At 38.8% G+C, this 16278-nt stretch overlaps 2 protein-coding genes across 2 annotated transcripts in view; one reads left to right on the top strand and one right to left on the bottom strand.

Annotated features, from left to right (window-relative positions):
• Nucleotides 1–97: 97 nt before the first annotated feature.
• Nucleotides 98–1225, bottom strand: LOC101861815 (ficolin-1-like). Its single transcript, XM_005099481.1, has one exon. The coding sequence runs from the start codon at nucleotides 1223–1225 to the stop codon at nucleotides 98–100; it is 1128 nt and encodes a 375-aa protein (XP_005099538.1).
• A 14545-nt stretch (nucleotides 1226–15770) lies between these two features.
• LOC106011920 overlaps nucleotides 15771–16278 on the top strand; it is a 10268-nt gene continuing 9760 nt past the window's right edge. The window contains exon 1 of the mRNA XM_013083147.1: nucleotides 15771–16071. Within this exon, the coding sequence (XP_012938601.2) occupies nucleotides 15930–16071 (142 nt within the window). The 5' untranslated portion in view covers nucleotides 15771–15929. The remainder of the gene's footprint in view (nucleotides 16072–16278) is intronic.

The following is a 16278-nucleotide window of genomic DNA, read 5'->3' as shown; positions in this document are numbered from 1 at the left end:
GATGTTAATGAATACTAATCAACCATTCTCCTACTTTGAACTCCAAAATATTTACTTTTTCAAATCATAAAGTTTAGAAGAAGCTTTAAACTGTGCCTTAGTCAGCCCGTTTACGAAAGGAGAGACTAACATACTGAAAGTTCTCTGCGTATGTAGAATCGTACAAGTTCAGATTGTCCAAGTGTATTCGATCTTCTGCATAGCTTTGCCGCCGATTTTCGTACTTCCTAGCAAGAGGGTTGCATCGTATATCACAATCTGAGAACCACCAGCCCGCTCCTGCCCGTGATGCGCATGTTTTTGGCACACAGTTGCAATGCTCCGCATCATGTGTTGAAAACGGCATCCCACTGGCAAACGTGAAACAGTCCAGTAGTCTCCCTCCTTCGCCTAAAGTTGCATTCCCCTTCCTGTAAAATGTACCGCGACCTGCAGTGAGTTCATAGTTGGTACTTGAGTTCCCAACGTAAAATTCAGGATACGATCTCCAAAGCAAGCCAGTTGAGAAGTTTGCAGCATAGACCATCCTGTTTTTTTCAGTGTGAAACAATAAATGAAGGTTTTTCAAACCTATCCAAAAGTTGTTGATGTCATTGAAAAATCCATTCTCATATTCCTCCCAGGTTTTGTCTCCCTCAAAGTCCCCTGTACTTTTGGCAACATAAGTATTTATACTCTTTTTTTGAATGTCACAAACAATGCGAGCAGGATGATCGGAAAACTCAGGTTGAATTTGTACAAGGTGCTCTCCAATTCCAAAACCCAGCTCAATCAGTTCGGAACAATTGCGGAGGTAGCGTTCACACCGAAGGCCTGCCCAACTACCCACACAGCTACATTGGTTGGAGGTTTCATCCCAGGTGCCACCATTTTGACACTTGTTCAATATTGTTGCTACTACAGGTTCTGTACCTGTTAAATTATAATAAAGACCAGACACCCCCGTGAAACTACTGCAGTCCTTGGAAACATCATTGCAGTCTCTATGGATGTAGCAGTCTCCTTCCACGTCATCATCCCACCCGCCACCAGGGGTCGTGGTATGCCCGGCACTGACGCCAATACAGGAAGCGTCCGTTCTGCACCATCGAGCGCAATCAAGAAGTCCTTTCACACCAAGGGTGAGTTCTCTTATACCACAAGATTCTGCAAAACATTCCACTCGCGAGAACACAGTGTTGGAGGAATCGTCACATCTTAGGGAGAGCATGACTGCGAGTCCCATCGCAAGAGGAAACAGTATGCGTGTCATTGGGTAAATCAGCAGCATTATCCGTCGTGGCTGAAATGGAAAGTAAAATGCGAGTTGTTAACCTAAGTCACGCTACTGAATCTCCCTGACTTCTCTTCAGAGAATGAAAATACTATCTAGGTATTAACTGGAAGATATGTTTTTCCGAACAATTATAATTTTGATTTTGCTGCTGCTGTTGTTGGTGTTGTTGTTGCTGTTGTTGCTGTTGTTGTTGCTACTGTTGCTGTTGTTATTGTTGTTTGTTGTTGTTGTTGTTGTTGCTGTTGTTGTTGTTGTTGTTATTGTTGCTGTTGCTGTTGTTATTGTTGTTGTTGCTGTTTCTACTGTTATTGATGTTGCTACTGTTGCTGTTATTTTATGTTTATTATTGCTGTTATTTTATCATTATTATTTATATTATTATTATTATTATTAAATTATTATTGTTGTTGTTGTTGTTGTTGTTGTTGTTGTTGCTATTGTTGCTGTTACATTACAGGGAACACATCGATAAGGACTTGAAAACTGGTTTTGAGCACTTCAATCAAAAGGCCTTGACACGAGCTTGAGACATCAACAATATTTTCTGGGTCACTATACATTTAGTTGTTACATAATTTGTAACTTCCTGGGTAGATACAGATTCCTATTATGAGACTTTTTAGTGAGACCAGGCGGTTTTTGAATAATAAAATGTTTAAAAACTGGTATTTTTCCGCAGGTTTGGCAATTTTTAAAGAATTTACTTATTTTGGATCACAACCGTTTATGTCCATTAAAAAACATACCTTTGTTTGGATTTTACTGAGACACGATGATCGAAGGCACAACAAATGTTATTTTGAAGTTTCCAGTGGTACTCAGGTTTTTGTCGTCATTTTCTCGCTAATCCTACTCCTCAAACCAAGCAACCCCCATCTCCTTCAATCGCAAATATATCGATTTCTATTCAAGATAGAAGTTAACTTTTTCACCAGAAGCAAAGCAAAAAAGCAAGCTTTGAGATGCTACAAACAACTCCGTATTATGCTTGAAATTGACAAGCGCCTCAATTCACCGTGTCGTGACACTTGTAGTGCGGTCAAATATTCGTAGCGAAACTTTTTGTCAAATATTACCTCAACTATCGAACACAGACTCTCCCGATTTTGTACAATGGCTTCATATCAAAATGCCTCATCAGATTAATATTTTTGCAAATACCTGTAAGCTGTATTCCTGAAAATGCCTTAATAAATACTAATTAAAATCCAAGTGAGCAGTTTCTACAGATTTTTAAAATGGTTAGATCTACAGCTATGGCAATGTTGTTTCTTTTAAGCAAGTCCGTCTTTTTTTTTTTCAAATTGCCATATTATGCGTATTGAACACATGTTTTGATCACCTTGCAAAAAAGTGTTCACCATGAAATTCATTTCTTCTAACAGGTTTTTGGCCCCCAAAAAAGTGTTTTTTGTTAGTAATGACTTAGGCCATATGCATAATATGCAAAATGTGTGTAAGAAGCAGAAACGGCTGTGAACAATCCCATTTTCTGCAGAGATAATAAACATACATTTCTGACGAACGTTATTTAAAAAAAAATCTAACCTCAATTGTTGTGTAAAAATAATATGATTAAGTTAAGACAGATTGATACAAACTGCTGTTCAAAGTATGGGTGACATTGGTTTACCCGTTAAAGAGATATTTGAGGATAAGTTGCGCAAAGAGTTCGCTACACCAGAATTACAAGGTTCTAGCTTATGTTTTTGGTCGTTTTGAGTTACTAAGACCATGAGGTCAGAAACCAAATTAATGTTCTAGCTGCTCTGTCAATATTGTAAGATCATTTGGAGCCGTTATCAAGATATTAGATGAATTGCATTCCAAAGTGTTTGACGTGTTGTGAACCTCAAAATATTTGAAATCATACTTTTCAAAACTAGGCACTGAGCAGGTATAACTTTGTAGTTCTGAGGTAGCATTTTTTTACCGCACTTTATAATGGTTAGACGATACTGCGCTGGTCCATTGACACACAATCCATGTGCGACAAAATAGTTATAATTATTTGTGTGAAGTGGAATTAGGCGCTCGTCAGTTTTTGGGTACGTAGAGTTATTGGCATGTTATTTTTACAGCGTGCTCCTTTGCCTTGCTTTAATTTTTTTTATATGCCCGTCTAGCTTGAATAGAAGTCGCGACATTGACAGTTGTTTGTTTTAGTAGGAGTTTTACGGCGCTCGCGACTATTGACCGTTGAAGGAGGTAGAGGTCACCTGGTATCAGAAGTAGAATTAACGAGAAATTGGTCACCAAAGTTTGATGATGTCCAAAGTTTTAATGTCCTTGGAAACTACAAGATTCCTAAAATTATTTCCTTTGATCAAAGTTTTTCAGAAAAATCCATGTAAACATATTTTAAAAAGCACGTAAAAGATGTTGGGCCGAAAAAAAACTACAAAAATTGTTAATAATCTAAGTGTCCCAATAGGTGGAAAAATATTAGCTAGTCATTTGTCGAACGTCTGATGTCACCACGGAGTCACACAAAAACGTCTACACACAATGACAAGGACACTTCAATTCGACCTTTTCCAGAAATAGCACCAATGAAGATAACATAAATTCCATCAAACGACAAAATAGAAGACTGGAAAAGGAGAAGTAAAAATTGTAAATCTGTTGTTTGTTTGTTTTTCATCTTGGTTTTTTGTGTGTGTGTGTTGTTGTCGTCGTCTTTGTTATTGTATCGTTCTTAGATTATTTTATTTTCGTAATTTAGTTTGTTTTTGTTTTTATTTTTTATTTTGGTTGTTTTTATTTTATTTTTTTTCCTTTTGGGGTTCTGTTTTGTCATCCAAATATAATATAATTGTGAGTATGCTTATCTTTAAAATAAATTCTTGTCTGAAACACAGCGGACCATTTATACAGCACCGTGATGAGGGGCATAGCATATTTTTTAACGGCCCCCAATTATGGTGCTTTCCTGACTGACAACAAAAATCTTCAAAACTGAAAGAATAAAAAGTTTAACTTCATACTGAGAAATAACAGAGGAAGAGGATGTCACGTCCGCATCCAAATGGTGTCGCGAAACTTCTGAATTTCGCATAGTCCGGTTTTCTCTTTTATGCTCTCTTTATGTCCATGTTCAATGTCCCTGTAATATTAGTTATAATTATCACCTCCCTTGACAGATCCTACAATGGAGGCTAAATTACAACATTCGCGAGGATCAATCTCCTAGAGAGACTCTGCTTTAGCTATTCTAAATGCCTAACAGAAAATTTAGACATTATGCTAGTTACAAATGGCGTACCTCGTGAATAAATCATACTACGAGGGTAACAATATGTCCATTTTCTTTCCCCGCGTGTTTCCCAGCTTTCTTAATATTTTAATAAATGATTAGCCATGACTGTTTCATTGTAAAGTATTCGAAAGAAACAACAACGGCTACAAATGGTAGGACGTGGTGATAATTGATACTTTGTCTGAAAGATTTAGCTACAGGGTGTACTATATTGCTTGACGCAAAGGCTGATGTTTGGAAGCGTAGCACCCCGGGGTGACTAAGGCAGGTAACTGGGGGTAATGTTCTGATAATTTTAAGATGATATTTTCGACTTCAAAAGTGATTTTTAGTCATTCTGAAATGCGTTATCTAAAAGTGGGATTAATTGGTGGTGTATTTACTTGAAAATATCTCACCGGAACAATTTTCTGAGGACCCGAGGTTGTTTTATGACGGCTGTCGCCTGCATTTGAAATCGACCTCTGCAAGATTCCTTCAAACTTTTAGGAGTACCTCTTAATCTATTGCACTTCAAAATGTTTTAAGGTGAGTATTAGGCTCTTAGACAGTCACATGAGCCATAGAACGTGTGTATTTGAAAGAAAATACGTAAGGCAAGGTTTTGGCAGGGGGGGTGCCTTAGTCACCCCTGTGTCCATTGACATAGTCGGGGTGACTTAGGCACCCTGAGCAGGTGACTGTATCTACGTTATTAAGTGGTATTTTGTGATTTTTTGACATATTATGCGATTTCTAATTTTGTAATGATACATGTTCTCTTTCAATTTATCAGGGTCATAACATGTGGGTTTACTTGTCAGGATAAAAAACGGGCAGTATGTATGTATTTGTTGATTATGAACACAGGTTTACCATAATATACCTCTTTGGTTACGGTGCCGGTATTTGTTCAACAATCAGGAACCCTTGATCTTACTTTCACATTTTTTAAAAAGAAAATCAGTGACCTGACAAATTGAAATGAATATTATTTAAGGGGGGGGGGGCACCCTGAAAGTCCCGATTCGGCTCAAAACTATGGATTTTACGTTGTAGGCATTTTTGGCTTCTCCATCCTCTCCTATAACTATTTCATCGCTTTAGTATCCCCTAAATCATTATTTCTTCCCATACTGGGCATGTTTGCCACAACCATTTCCTCATATTTTTCTGTATCACCCGTTTTCTGGAAACATTGTTTTTCTATACGAGTCATTTTTTTTAAATGTCACGTTTTAGATTCCAATTATTTTTCGAAAAATGAACTTATATGAACATATTGATAAAATGAATCAACCATCTATAGACATAAATGTGAAGTTTCTGAGCTTATTCCGACAAACTAGAGCGTAACGACAACTTTTGTATTCGCTTCCTAGGAAAATGGTATCTGCTGTTACCAACAGAAATTATAGAGCTGTATTACTGGAATAGGGTTTAGGGGGCTAATGCAATATCAGTTGGTGAAACTTGGTCTATTTATCAGGAAAATAATAGAAAAACACTTCAGTTTTACAATCCACGGAAAATTATTTCGGATTAAAGAGCCAAATTTAAAAGCAATGAAAATTGTTGAGGCTCAGTTAGTGATTTTCACTTTAAGATCAAACACTTTGCGATCACATGAATTTCTATTCCTTTTACCAGTAAGGGGAAGCAAATCCCACACTTACTTTTTTAAAAACTAAGTTCAAGATTTTTTTAAGGAACGTAAAGAGGGGCGGTAAGAGGAGGGAAAGTGGGTAACAGGGGGAACATAAAAGACTGTTATCAGGTTTTAACAGCAAATCATATCAAGAATGAAACACTTGTCTACATATTTATGTTATTAGTGATATCATCAGTAGGAATAACTGAAGAATGGATGGGAATGTTAAAGGCATGTAACATTTTCTGTCGAGGTGTTATTTATTGGGTGTACTTACCAGTGTTAAAAAACGAAGTCATCAAACAATAAGTGGGCGTTGAAACGAAATATATCGAGAGACAACAATAAATAGAATGGTTTGGACGCGTAATGAGAATGGCGCCACAACAGGATGCCTCAAAGGTCTACAACATGCGATTCGATAGCTTCAGAGCAAAAGGAAGGCTAATAAAAAAGATGCATCGATGGAGTCAACGATATCCTTCAAAGGCACAATATGCCAATCCGAAAAGCAACGCACCTGGCCCATGTCCAAGAACTGAATCTCTCCTTGACACCTCGCAGTATAAGGGATCAGATAAAGTAAGAGTAAAGTAAAGTTACTAGTGTGTAGTGTAGACTGTTGATTTTGCAAAGCCCCTACGTGTGTGCTTTGTATTTCCTCTTCCATTTTACTAAAATAATTTTGAGCGACTTTAGCATGTACTCTTGCTTCATTGGCTTGAAGTTTGCTCCCTGTCTCCTTTTACTGAGGGTCAATATTAGAATCGTGTAACGTACTGTAGAAACGTTTTCTGGAATAACGTCCACAATGCCATCAGTCTCTCAGTTTCTGTTCTCTTCTTAGTGATACTTATTTTCTTCTGTTCGCCGTTCAGTATTTATATTTTCTTTCATTACTACCCATTTCTGCCATGCTATTCCCTTGCCAGATTGCAGTGAGTCCTATGTCCTCTGAGTATGCTAGGATTGGATCCTTATACGTTACTTCACCCTTCCTCTTGCTTCATCAGATGTCGGGGGAGGAGGGGTGGGGGTGCAATTTTCAATCAAGGGCAGTGTAGATGGCTTCTGTTGTTGAAATGTTATCCTTTGGGAGGACCTCTATAACGCTATCCAGCCAAGTTTTGCGTGTTTTGCACCTGCTCTTGTATCCTGACAGGTTAGATGTTGTAAGCTCGTGAAGCTGATTGATTTGATGACACTCTCATCGGATGATCGAATCACTTCATTCTTTGATGTTCTTGTTCCATAACCGGTTTATTCCCCGTCAAATTTCGTTTAATTCCTTATCAGTCTTTCGTCTTCCAATGGAAAAATAGCAAATATTTATTTTTTTAAACAAGTCGTGTTTGAAAAATCAACTATCAATAGTGCCTGCCCTTCGTACACTTAATCTAAATCTAACATAAATACAATCAAAAGAGGAAGAACCCTTAATATAAAATATGAGGATGCCTTAATCTCTCCATGCCGGGCGAGTAAGGCACCATCCTCTTATCCCTCACATAAAAAATGGACATATTTTCTCCCCAATAGGATCTAAATCAACACTATTCAACCATCCCCCTAATTTGAAAAAACAACAACATTAACCTAAACTCAAGAGTTGTTAAATTATGAATCCCAGAAGGTAGAAAAGGTGCCTTAGTCACCCTGGTTTACCGTACTTTCAAAGAGTAATTTTCATATCAGTGTATGAGGTGTAGAGGTCAATCGCTTCGTCGTTACAAGCTGAAGATCTAAGTTCTCATTCCCGTGTGGGGAGAATTTTAATCGAGTATCCCGGTCTTTCTGCTGGAATGCTGTATCCCTTTCAGCCTGGGTTAGCCGAGTCAGTCTAAGTTGAAGCCGGCCTCCAAAATGACGTACATTGTGTAGTGCACATGTTGTTCATACAACGTTGAATTACATCTTTGTCAAACTCTTCCAGTAAACGCTTTTGGCACTGGTCGATTTCTCGTCAGTGTTTCTTCACCTTTCTCTCATCCGCGTATTGTAAGCGCCGGCACTCTCTGCATTAACATCTTGTTTGTTCTTTGTACTGGATTTTGAGAGTCACCAAAAGACATGTTTTAGTCGCCTTATGCTCACGTAAACGCAATGCTTTGGAGGTAAACTTTGTTTCACGCCTCTTAAATACTTTTAAACATTTTATGTCAGGAGAAAGTTTATCAAAGTTAGTAGGTTTTCAAAATTTGAAGTTCTTGGAAGCTCTAGATTTATATTTTTGTGTCCTTGATCCAAATTTTGCATTAATCCATACAGAAATGTCTCTTTTAATTTTCATTAAAAAATAACAAATCGATAAAAATTGCCCAACGGGTGAAAATATGTGGGTTTCTGTGGTGTTACAGTGTAAGAGAAAACGCCAAAACGAGCAGGGATGCTTGACCAATTGACCATTCGCCTTCTCAATTACGTTGCCAGTGTAAGGGAAAACGACGTTCGCTGGAATATGCAACCACCGAATAAGACCTGACATAATTAATTATACTATAAGACACAGAATAGAGTGGTCTATAAAATCTGTAGAAATGCTTTTAAATCGCAAAAATGTTGCCCCTTCGTCGATTTCCCTTACGACAATAGAGATGTTCCCTAACCGATTTCCACCTGCTGCACAGACCAGGACTGCACGTGAAACCATCAGTTCTCAATTAGCTCAGTGTCATTATAGAGACGTGTGTGCAAGGAGGGGGTTGTTTGTTTGTTTTGTTTTGTGTTGTTGTTGTTTTTTGTAAAGGTTTTAAGGCGCTCGTAACTGCATAAAGTCATATAAGCGCGGGACACATTCAATATTTTCAGTTGTTAGGAAAGTTTGAATTTTGGCCTGATAGCGGCCAAAGCCTACTTTTATCGATTTTGGACCTCCAAGGGACATTTATGTGCGCAACTTGCACACCGCACCTCCGAGATTTTTTGCCCTTATCCGAGAAGGCTAGGTGTTAGATCTTACATTACCTACTATAAGAACAGATGTATGGCTGAAAGATAGCAGTAAGGATGAGCAAAACAGTAGCAGTAGAAAGGCTACAGATACAGTCATGAGCCAAGAGGAGGGGGCAAATGAGGTAAGGGGCTGTGGGCAGAAAGTGGAGACGAAAGCAGACGACAGAACATTGTAAGAGAGCAAGAAAGGAGTCGAAAGAAGAAAATGTTCAATGTCTATTCGGAATCGAACTCGGGACCTATTGAACAAGAGGTGAACACCGTGACCCCTCAACCACAAGAGCCCCTAATGTAGAACGTGTGCTAAGATTGCGGGAGTCCAGTATTTTGGACTCGAGTTCGTGTTCTGGTTCGATTAATTATTACTCTCGTGAGTACTTGAGTACTCGACTACTCCGAGTCATGAGAACAGCTGACGTTATAATTTTCTGATGCCTATATTAAGCTTTATCATTTAACTAACAATAACAAAACAAAAATACAACAACAACATTACAGAGAAAAGAAGTTTTAATGTTAGTAAAAATAATAAACGAAAAAAACCAAATTGCTGAGATGATTCTAACCGTGCATAAAGAAAAGGAAGAAAACGAAAGATAAGAACAATGCACCAACAAACAAAAAACGAAGACAGTTGCAGCGTTTGTGTTTCTACTGGAGTTTTCATTTGAATGAAAAGTACTTACAAAAGTAATAATTAGTTCTGCATAACCATGACCTGCCTTCATTTGCTTTTGTTTTGTTTCTACAGCTGCATGATCCTTTCTGCTTCGCGCATTTTAGATAACGCAATCGGTGGCAAAGGGTGTTGAGTAACCACTTCCCGGCACAGGCCGCTATCTTCACGAAATATGTCTCTCCACACTGTCTTGGCATACAGCAGCAGGCAACTTTCCCGCCTAAAGTCTTCTGACGCCTGCCTTTGTTGTGTCGTCACGCGACAGCTCGGGATTTTTCACTGAAGCAAATTCATTGGTTCTAGTCTGTGTTCTGTTTTCTTCAAGATCCAGCAGGCGTGAGTTGCGTTAAAAGAGCCCCGGTTACACGCAACGGTAAATATTGTACAAAAGCTGAACGAACTATCGATCATGAGACAAATTGTCAGGTGTAAACACAAAATCGTACAAAGTTTGGACGAATGGGCAATGGCTTGGAGACTAGGTCGAGAAATCAAGCGCTGCTTGATGTTCTGGGCGATCACTTTAAAATTTGCCGTCTCGCAGGATTAAACTTAGGGCTCAAAATTTTAAAAATAATTATCGCTGGTAAAGACTGATTTCATATTCGGAATCAGCGACTCCATAAGAGCAAAGTTGCCCTCGGAGAACCTGATTTGATGCGTTATAATGTACATTTTAGCAATTTTCTTATTTAGTTGATCGTCAATAATGTGAAGTGGTGTTTCAAGGTCACCCGGTGCGTTGCACATCTGCAGTCAAGTTAATTATTAGGAATCTCCCTGATCGAAAGAAAACTGGACGATAGATTGCAACGTCTAAACAGACTACACAGCTCGATAAAACGGACAGTTCTCGCATACGACGAATCTGACACAATTTATCGTTGCGTGTAAGTAACATTGTTGTATAGCTTGTTCACTTTCGTCTGTTTGCGTTAAAATAAATATTAGCTCATTGGGGAATTTACCTTTGCCCACGAAACTTTGCAAAGCACTTCTACAGGCCAGCGACCAAACAAAAATATTTTGTCAAAAAATCTTGATCCAATAATTTTTTTAAATAGTTTGTCTCTTTGGATCCTATAGTAAAATCGCTCTTTGGATACATACACGGGATCCCTAAAATAATGACTTAAGTAACCTTGTCTTCAAGTTGCTCATTTTGAGACAGCAATACCACCCTGCCCCCACATTTCAGTTCAAGCTTGTTGATTTCATCTCTAGGCGAACGTTAAAGTGTGTTGTTGAGGAAAATGTGTCAACTTTCGGATGTTTTATGTGTATGCTGTAAATCCCCTATTATGTTTTGACCCGCTTACACACAACGATAAAATGTATCAGGTTCATCGTATGCCAAAAAGCCCGTTTTTTCGAACTGTATTGTCTGCTTACACGTTCCATTCCATCGCCCAGTTTTCTTTCGGCCGAGGAGATTCCTCATCATAAAGCAAGCATGTCTCTTTGAGACGACAGCGATTTGCCTGCACTTTATCTGAAGGTTTCGAAGTCGGAACTTAATGAATGAAAGGCGAACACTGTACCTCAAGATCACGAGAGCCCCACCCCCTCTCCTATACATTTTGATACAGCAGAAAAGTGTCTTTAGAAAATGTTGGTATGGCCATACTGTACCGTGTTGTGTGGAGAAAGAGAAGCTTTGACTTGACTGCAGATGTACAACGCACCGAATGACCTTGATGCACTTTACTAATGACGACCAATAAATGATAAAATTACTAAAATTTACATAATTTCGCATCAAATCAGGTTTCTTGCGAGCTACTCTGCTAATTTTTAGACGCTGATTTCGAATATGAAATGAGTTTTAAGATACGATAACTATTTCTAGAATTTTGCACCCTAAGCTTAACCCTGCGCGGCGGCAAATTTAAAAGGGATTTTACCCTACCCCCCCCCCCCCCCTAAATCTGAACGTGATCACACGAAAAATATCAAGCAGCGCTTGATTTCTCGACTCAGTCTTCAAGCCATCTTCCAATCGTCCAAATTTTGTACAATTTTGTGGTTATACCTAACGATTTGTCGCCCAGTTTTTGTACAATTCATCGTTACGTGTAACTGGGTGCTAAGCCTCCTTTGCTCCTTCCTCTGGGCTTTAGACTATTTCTGCAGCCTTTCTACTGCTAATCCTTGGCTCCGTCTTACTGCTGTCTTTCAGTCACATCCCTGATCTTAAGGTAGGTAACATCTAACACGGCATAGCCTTCTCGGACAACGGCCAAAAATCACGGAGGTCCGGTGAGCATGTTGCGCACGTTAAAGATCCCTTGGTGGTTCAAAATCGATAAGAGTAGGTTTCAGCCACCACCCGGGCAAAATTCAAAATTTCCTACCAACTGAAAAAGTTTAATGTGTCCCGCTCCATCATATGACTGTATGCAGTTGCAAACACCGTAAAACACTTACCAAATAACAAAACAAAAAAGACCCGCATGCAAAAATTTGAGAAGGTTAAACAAAGAGATTTGTCTTTATCCTGTTTTAGCTGTTGTCAAAAGGAAAGTGAGCAAGCTGTTGTTTTGTTTTTGAAGAGAGCAAGAATTTGTCCCGCTTTTCCTTTTCTATCTGCAGCTCATAAATTCGCTATAAGCAAACAACCTCTTTTGAATTTTTGCACATGACTTACCTGTAGTAAATAAATTGTTAATTCTTTTGTTGGAAACATCTACATCAACATCTGCTTCACCTGACGGCACAGAAGAGCGCTAATCAAGGTTGTATCACGCAGTCCACAAAGTTTTAGTTTTAGTTAGATTTTTACGGCACTTGCAACACAATAAGGTCATATATAAGTACCGAAGATTTGAGGTGTTACAAGAGAATAACAAACATAAAAAATGAGGAGAGATCAGGATGAAAGATGTTTGATAGGAAAGAAGAAGCAAACCACTCCAGAGCACCCGCCAACCACCCACTCAGTCCACAAAGGGGCAAACAAAAATCCACACAGTAAGGATAATATGAAGAACACACATATTACGAGATAAATAGTATTGAAAAAAGAGTGTCACTTGTCTACTGCTTATATTTTTTGTTAATCCTCTTCTTCCTCCTCAACTCAACCATTCAGAGAAGGTGCATACTTTTTAAAATAATTTGATGAATTATTTCTCACTATGTTGTGGAGGAATATCAAAATTTAAAGAATGAAATATAAGAACTGTGCTCGGAAAGGGGAAATAAAGATGGGTCGTAGCATTGCCGCCACGCTTTTATTTTTTAATTCACCGTCCTTCCCAAGCACTGTTTTATTTCAGGGCTGGTGAGTTTGTGTTGAACAATTTAATAGAATGCATTGGTCATCGTAACAGTTAAGTACCGGTGTCTGTGTTGCAATGGTTATGCCTGTCGCAAGCAAAAGACCCGAGTTCGATTCCTGTGAACTGAAGACAGAACTGCCTTCTCGGACAAGGGCGAAAAATCTCGGGGGGGGGGGGGGTGGACATGTGCAAGTTGCGCACGTTAAAGAGTCCAAAATCGACAAGAGTAGGCTTCGGACGCCACTCGGTCAAAAATTATAAAAATTCCTACGAACTGAAAAGGTTTAATGTGTCCCGCGCGCTCATATGACCTTATGTAGTTGCGAGCGCCGTAAAACACTTACAAAAAAAAAGAAGACAGACCTCTATCTGTCAGCTGAGATACTTCAACCCTCCTCAGTTCTGGTTGACAGCTCGAACAAGCATGATCGAAGCAGTCGACCTCCTGAATGATATTATGTATTGTGTCATTTAAAACGTTAATAGCATCAGTCTTTCTTTTCATTTTTTACTTCAAAGTGTCTCAGTCAATAACTGGACTGTGGTGATTTTATTTGTTTCTTTTTGATTCAGAGAGGTTTCAATCGTCGCGTTTGATCTAGACTTTTTTCATTTTGTTTGTGGTTATCTTAGTGAAATTGTGCTTTGTTGTTTATTGGCCATTTGGGATTTTGTTCGTTGTTATTGATTAAGGGGGATTTTGTTTGTTAATATTATTGTCTAAAGGGATTTTGTTGGGGTTTTTTCTGTCTTTTGTTTCTGACTTATTGAGCTGTTATTTGTGGTTATTTTCTAAGAGAGGTTTATTGTTATTGACTAGGTGAGATTTTGTTTGTTGTTATTGAATGAGAGAGATTTTGTGTTTGTTTTGTTTTCTTTTGTTTTTGTTTCTGACTTATTGAGCTGTTGTTTGTTATAATTGACATAGGGAGATGTAGTTTGTTGTTATTTTCTTAGAGGGGATTTTACTTGTTACTTTTGACTCAAACTTAAGAGGGTTTTGTGTGCCGTTTTTTTTTGGTCAATTTAGGCGCACCGAGACCTTGATCTTTGTTACCTAGATTTAGTGGGATTTTGTTTTGGTCATTAGCTTAGGGAGGTTTTCCTTCATTGTTAGACTTATGGAAACTGTTTTTTGTTCGCTTGTTTGAAGGAGGGGGGGGGGGGTAGTTGTTATTTTTAGAGGGGGGGGCGGCTACACCCCTAAAGTAAAAATTCGGCTCAAAATTATAGAATTTCAGTCGTAGGCATTAGTAGCTTTCTCAGCCTCTCTTACAACTATTTCATCGCATAGGAACCCCCCAAAACCGTATTTTTTCCCATACCGGGCACGTTTGTCACCGCCATTTCCTCATAAAGTCAGTATTTTATTTTTCTTTATCGGCCGTTTTCTCAAAACGCTACTTTTCTTTATACCTTTTTGAATAACTCCACCATTTGTCATCCAATCTTCATGAAATTTTCACAGAATGAAGCGAAGATGTAATACAAAAATAAATTGAATTTTCGATATATGGAATAGATTTTTGTTTGTGATGTCTGGAGTGTGGATTTTCACGGATTTGTTACAAACTTGAATGCTACCTCAGGAAAAAATTCATTAAACTTTTTAAAATTCGTTTAGGAAAAAACAACAACAGACAAATTATTAGATCTAATGTTTGAGAACACGCATGCAAAAAAACCCCAACCAATTTCCATTACCGATAAGTGCGGTATTCATTACGTAAGACATGTCAACAAAATCCAATATGGCCGCCGTATCCCTGGAAATGAAACTTTTTTCTCAAATTTGACTGCGGATTTTAAGACTCCTTACTATGCTTGTTATATGTGAGAAATGTGGTAAAATTCGGTCCACTAATAAGCGAGATAGCCTTCAGATGTAGCCCCCCCCCTCCCCCTTTAAAATTTAGACTTAAGATTTGTGTATTGTTATTATCTTTGTTTCCTGATATCGAGGTAAGGAGATGTTGTTCGACAGCGAGGTGGATTTTTTTTTCCATTCTAGACAACGGACAGTAATGCACTCAAGGTTTAGACTGTTATCGCGAGCAGCCTCGTTGAGTGGGAGTCGAGCTTCTCCATGCACTGGACATACGTCATCATGGAGACCTCGGAGAGACGGCAGACAGATTCTGTCAGGAGCTGTCTGCCTATGTAGTAGGCCTAACCCAGATTTTGTCAGAAGGTAAAGGACTTCGTCACTCTTTGTTGATACCATTTTTCATAATACTTCTATGTTCAATTGGGTGTTACTTTTTTCTTTTTTTGTGGGAGGTAGGTGGCAGGGGGAAGGAGCAACGACTCCCCCCACCCCCATTTTGTTTCTTTCTGTATGTCTTATTTTCCCCGCTCTAACTGACCATTACTGTGTCAATGTGCTTCTCTTTAGATCTACTAAAAGAAAATTTGAAAGTTGTTTGTTTTTATTCATTATATAATACTGTACATGTTTAATGCCCTTTCAACTGTCACAGTCGTCGCCATCATCGAGGTTGTCGTTGCTGTTTTTATGTGTACTGTTGTTGTTGCTGTAGTTGTTACTATTGCTGTTGTTGTTGCTGATGTTGTTTCATAGTATTGTTACTACCGCTGTTGCTGTTATTTTTGTTGTTATTGCTGTTGCCAGAACTATCGCGATTGGTGTTGTTTTTTTCTCAACACAATAATCAAAATTTGCATTTATCTAAACCACGGTTTTCACATACACCCCTTGCCCCCTCCACCCGCCTCCTGCCCAGCGAGAAAAAAAGAAAGTTAAACTTATTTTTTTCCTTCCGTCTTGTCTTTTTCCTCCTAGATACAGCGGTGGGAACGCCAAGAAGTCCATTGATTTCAACATCCGCGCAATGAGAGCTGACGACCTTCCTAAACTGCACGCCCTTCTGGCGGAGAACCAGTGGAACATGGAGATGGATTATCTCTCTTGTGTCTTCTCCGCTGATCCGTCCGGTCTTCTAGTCGTGGAAGATGAGGAGGAGAATATTATAGGTGGGCTAGCGCCAGTGACCTTAGAATACTCCCCCTTGGCTAACGTGTATCTGTTAGTAGAAAAAAACTGCGAGATGATGTTGGTGGTACTAATGTGTTGTTGTTGTTGTAGATGATGTTGGTGTTGTTGTTGCCGCTGCTGCTGCTGCTATTATTGTTGTTGCTGCTGCTGTTGTTGTTGCTTTTGTAATGGTGGTGGTGGTGATC

This window comes from Aplysia californica, unplaced genomic scaffold, assembly GCF_000002075.1.
Source record: "Aplysia californica isolate F4 #8 unplaced genomic scaffold, AplCal3.0 scaffold00214, whole genome shotgun sequence".
In the NCBI taxonomy this organism is placed as follows: Eukaryota; Metazoa; Mollusca; class Gastropoda; order Aplysiida; family Aplysiidae; genus Aplysia; species Aplysia californica.
Note: the sequence above shows the minus strand (reverse complement) of the source record. Positions and strands in the feature narration are given on the sequence as shown.